The following is a 4868-nucleotide window of genomic DNA, read 5'->3' as shown; positions in this document are numbered from 1 at the left end:
GACACTGTCTCAAAAAAAAAAAAAAAAATTAGCCGGACCTGGTATTGTGTGCCTGTAGTTCCAGCTACTCAGGAGACTGAGGCAGGGGAAATGCCTGAGCCCAGGTGTTCAAGGCTTCCATGAGCTGTGATTGCATCACTGCACTCCAGACTGGGTGACAGAGCAAGCCCCTGTCTCTAAAAAGAAGAAAGAAACTGCCAAATGAATGTTTGAAGGGCCGGGCCATTTTGTACTCCCACCAGCAGTATAAGAGAGTTCCAGTGGCTCCATATCCTTGTGAAAATTTTCAGGAATAAATTTTAAAACGGAGCTACAGAGGTTCTGTAGATGAGGGGGCTGCAGGGAAGCTGGCAGGAGGGGAGGCCAGGGAGGAGGGCGACCCATGGATACACCAGCCACCCCCATCCCCTGCAACACTGTCCACTCAGAGATCCTATTTCCATTTGCATCATTGAGAGAGGGATCCTTGCCCTTTGCCTGGTGATACTGTTTGGCTGTGTCCCCACCCAAATCTCACCTTGAATTGTAATAATTGCCACATGTCAAGGGTGGAGCCAGGTGGAGATAATTGAATCATGGGGGTGGTTTTCCTTATACTGTTCTCATGGTAGTGAATAAGTCTCATGAGATCTGATGGTTTTATAAAGGGCAGTTCCCCTGCACATGCTCTTTTGCCTGTTGCCATGTAAGATGTGCCTTGGCTCCTCCTTGGCCTTCCGTCATGATTGTGAGGCCTCCCCAGCCATGTGGAACTGTGAGTCCATTCAACCTCTGTCCTTCATAAATTACCCGGTCTCGGGTATGTGTTTATTAACAGCATGAGAACAGACGAATACACTTGGGTTACTCATGGACCTCTTTGTCTCCCGGCTCCCCTCAATTGGTAGGGGTGCAGAGCCCATGCCTGGCTTTGTGCTGGGGAGCTGGAACACCAGATAAGTGACCAGGGGTCAGTTTCCTGCAAGCCTCTGCCTGTGTGTGCTTGGACTTGCCATCTCTGCCTGCAGTACTCTCTAGGGTGCAGTGGGGGTGATTCTGGCTAAATAGGGAACGGGGACATGGGCATTGAGGGGGTGATGACCCTCCTCAATCACCCAAGGACCAAAAGCCTCGAAACCCAGCCCAAGGGCCACCTGGACACAGACCTGGGCACCAAAAGCATGCCCAGGACCGAGGCCAGCAGGGTCAGGGTTCCGTCCCCTGTTTTGGGGGAATTGATGGTCTCGTTTTGGGGATAGATGAGCAACATACCTCCCAGGCTGAGCGGTGATATCAGAGGTGATGTGAGGTGGGGCGGAGATCCATGTCCCAGAAATGTCACGGGTGGCCGCACTCCTCCCTCTTCAGGGATGGAAAGTAAACCAAAGGCTGGGCTGTCAGTCAGCTGGTGGGAATTAGGCATTTTTGTGACTGGGAGCGCCAGAGTTGCTGAACTGGAGGCCAAGACAGTGGGAGGGGAGATGGGGACAGACACCTAGAGGTTACAATGGCAGGGCCGTGGAAAAGACGGCTGCTCTGCTTGACGCACCCTGGAGCCGCCCTTCGGCCACTTCTTCCCTCCGAGAAAATGTGGGATCTCAGGCCCTCAGGCCTGGACAGAATCACAGGGGCTGACTGGCTCAGAGGTCCCCAAAGATTGGGGGGTGGCAGAGTGGGGACAGTCGGCCTCGCCGTGCCTCTCCAGAGTCAGCACTGAGTAGGGGGACATGAAGGGAGAGACAGACGACTTACCCGAAGTCACCCAGCAGCCTGGGGCCGGAGCTCTGGGTAAACTGAGTCATCATCCCCGGGGCACGGGTGGGCAGCTGCCCCAGGGGACCTGCCTGGACTAATGAGATCTTCTGTGTCTGTCTGTCCATCCATCCAGGTGCAAGTTCTTCAGTCTGACTGAGACACCAGAGGATTACACTATCATTGTCGATGAGGAGGGATTCTTAGGTAAGTGCTTCTCTCCCTAGAGACTCGGCTGGACCATGCCCTGAAGTCAGGGCTGGCTGCCCACCTCCTTATTTCTGCTCCCATCTACCTCCTTATTTCTTCCCTCATCTACCGGTCGGCTAGAAAAACAGCAGAGTGTATTTCTTGCTCTCCCTGGGTTCTGGAGGGTCCCTTCCCCTCCTGCTCTTGAGATTGCCCCGGGAAAGACTTCTGAGCTAAAAGAGTTAGTTGGTATGGCGCTACCCAGCTGAGAATTAGATTAACCAAGAAGGAAAAGGAACATGTTTCACTGAAGCCTGCAAAGTGCTTTAAAATATCCTCAGTCGGGCGCAGTGACTTACGCCTTTAATCCCAACACTTTGGGAGGCTAAGGTGGGAGGATCACTTGAGCCAAGGAGTTCAAGACCAGCCTGGGCATAGTGAGACCCCCATCTCTACTAAAAAATTACTTTAAATTAACTGGACATGATGGCATGTTCCTGTGGTCCCAGCTACTTGAGAGACTGAGACAGAAGGATTGTTTGAGCCCAGGAGTTGGAGGCTGCAATGAGATGTTATTAAATCACTGCTTTCCAGTCTGGAAGACAGAGTGAGACTCCATCTCTTAAAAACAAAAAAGAGGGCCGGGCACGGTGGCTCAAGCCTGTAATCCCAGCACTTTGAGAAGCCGAGAGGGGCGGATCACAAGGTCAGGAGATCGAGACCATCCTGGCTAACTCAGTGAAACCCCGTCTCTACTAAAAAATACAAAAAAAAAACCTAGCCGGGCGAGGTGGCGGCGCCTGTAGTCCCAGCTACTCTGGAGGCTGAGGCAGGAGAATGGCGTGAACCCGGGAGGCGGAGCTTGCAGTGAGCTGAGATCCGGCCACTGCACTCCAGCCTGGACCACTGAGCGAGACTCCGTCTCAAAAAAAAAATAGCTGGGCGTGGTGGCGGGCGCCTGTAGTCCCAGCTACACGGGAGGCTGAGGCAGGAGAATGGTGTGAACCCGGGAAGCGGAGCTTGCAGTGAGTGGAGATCGTGCCACTGCACTCCAGCCTGGGCGACAGAGCAAGACTCCGTCTCAAAAAAAAAAGAGAGAGAGAGAGCAGTGTCTAGATGGCAAGGGCACAGTTTAAGAGGACTTCCCAGAGAAGGCAACACTTGCAGTGAACACAGCTAAGAGTAAAGAGCCAGGCATGGTGGTGCACGCCTCTACTCCCAGCTACTTGGGAGACTGAGGCGGGAGGATTGCTTAAACCCAGGAGTATGAGACTGTGGTGTGTTATGATCGCACCTGTGAATAACCACTGCGCTCCAGCCTGGGCAGTGTAATGAGAACCTGGTGGTTTTGTTTTGTTTTGTTTTTGAGATGGAGTCTCACTCTGTCATCCAGGCTGGAGCGCAATGGCACGATCTCGGCTCACTGCAACCGCCACCTCCCAGGTTCAAACCATTCTCCTGCCTCAGCCTCCCAAGTAGCTGGGATTACAGGCGCCCGCCACCACACCCGGCTAATTTTTGTATTTTTTTAGTAGAGATGGGGATTCACCCTGTTGGCAGGCTGGTCTCGAACTCTTGACCTCAGGTGATCCACTCCCCCTCAGCCCCCCAAACTGCTGGGATTACAGGCATGAGCCACTGCATCCGGCCTGAGAACCTGTTTCTAAAAAAATAAAAAATAAAAAATAAGTGCCCCCACCAGGTGGAAAACATTAATGGAGGGGCGCTTTCCAGGCAGAGAGAACCCCATGTGTGCACAGCCACAGCTTCCAGTACTGTGGATGCACTTGGCATCCCCAGGGAACTAGAGTGTGAGGAGAGAGATAGGAGGACAGGGCTTACCTGGAGGAGGGGGGATCAGGAAAGATTCCTTCATGTGGCTGTACACACATGGGCTTCTCTGACTGGAAAGTACCCCTCCCTTCGTGGTTTCTACCTGGCATGTGGGCACTGAAATTTTATTTTTTTTCCCCAGAAACAGGTTCTTGCTATGTTGCCCAGACTGGAGTACAGTGGCTAATCACAGGTGTGATCATAGTGCATGGCAGCCTCAAACTCCTGGGCTCAAGCAATCCTCCCACCTCAGCCTCCCGAGTAGCTGAGAGTAGAGGCGTGTATCGCCGTGCCTGGCTCTAGACTTTTTCCTGAACTCCCCTCCTATACTTTATTTGGGTTAGAAGAAGCATAGGGAGACTTCTGCAGCATGGCTGTTTCTGGGGGCTCAAAAGAGGAAGTTCCTGGTGAGCTCACATGGTCATGGAGGACTTCCTGGAGGAGGTGATATTTTTGCTGGCCTCATGGGGAAGGAAGAAAACATGTCAGAGGAGAGTTGAATGAGAGTACAGGAGCAGAAGCAAGGGCCAGGTTCAGTCTCTAAAAAAGGAGAAGACAGAGGTAGGCAGGGAAAGTTTGGATCTTATTGTTTAGGCACTGGGGAGCCATTGAAAGTTGTTGGGCTGGGTTAGGGCTGAATTGGGATAGAGTCTGCTGAGGTGTGTGTGCAGGAGAGGGAACAGGGAGTGAAGTAGGAAATTCCTGGGGGTGAGTAAGCTCTGTTCAAATAGAGGTCCTTGGGCCCTGGCTGAGACCCTCAGCTGGCCCAGGGAAGGAATTGCCCTCTATCCCTCAACCCTGCCATTCCCCAGAGGCATCCATAATGGCCTTGTGACTTTTGAAACTGCCTTGCCCTGCCCCTCCCTGAGCCTTTCCCAGCCGCAGGCACAGCAGGCACAGGCGCAGGCTCAGTGAGGAACACGGAGCACTGGGAAAGCAGATTTCAATTAGCCCAGCAAGGCCTGAGGCTAGCCAGCCAGGCTTACCTCTGTGACTTCAGGGTAAGGGCTTCCCTTCCAGGGTGCTTTTCTGTTTAGCAAACCAGGCTGCTTGGAAATCCATTATTGCCCAAGAAACAAAAAAATTATTGAGTGCATTTGTTTTTTCTTTCTTTT

General features: G+C 52.6%; 1 protein-coding gene across 1 annotated transcript in view; it reads left to right on the top strand.

Moving 5' to 3' along the window:
• Nucleotides 1-849: 849 nt before the first annotated feature.
• GATSL2 (GATS protein-like 2) overlaps nucleotides 850-4868 on the top strand; it is an 18929-nt gene continuing 14910 nt past the window's right edge. The window contains exons 1-2 of the mRNA XM_011932295.1: nucleotides 850-883; nucleotides 1837-1938. Coding sequence (XP_011787685.1) covers nucleotides 850-883; nucleotides 1837-1938 — 136 coding nt within the window. The remainder of the gene's footprint in view (nucleotides 884-1836; nucleotides 1939-4868) is intronic.

Source organism: Colobus angolensis, unplaced genomic scaffold (genome assembly GCF_000951035.1).
Source record: "Colobus angolensis palliatus isolate OR3802 unplaced genomic scaffold, Cang.pa_1.0 Scaffold122, whole genome shotgun sequence".
Taxonomy (NCBI): domain Eukaryota; kingdom Metazoa; phylum Chordata; class Mammalia; order Primates; family Cercopithecidae; genus Colobus; species Colobus angolensis.
This window is presented reverse-complemented; position numbering and strand designations above follow the sequence as displayed.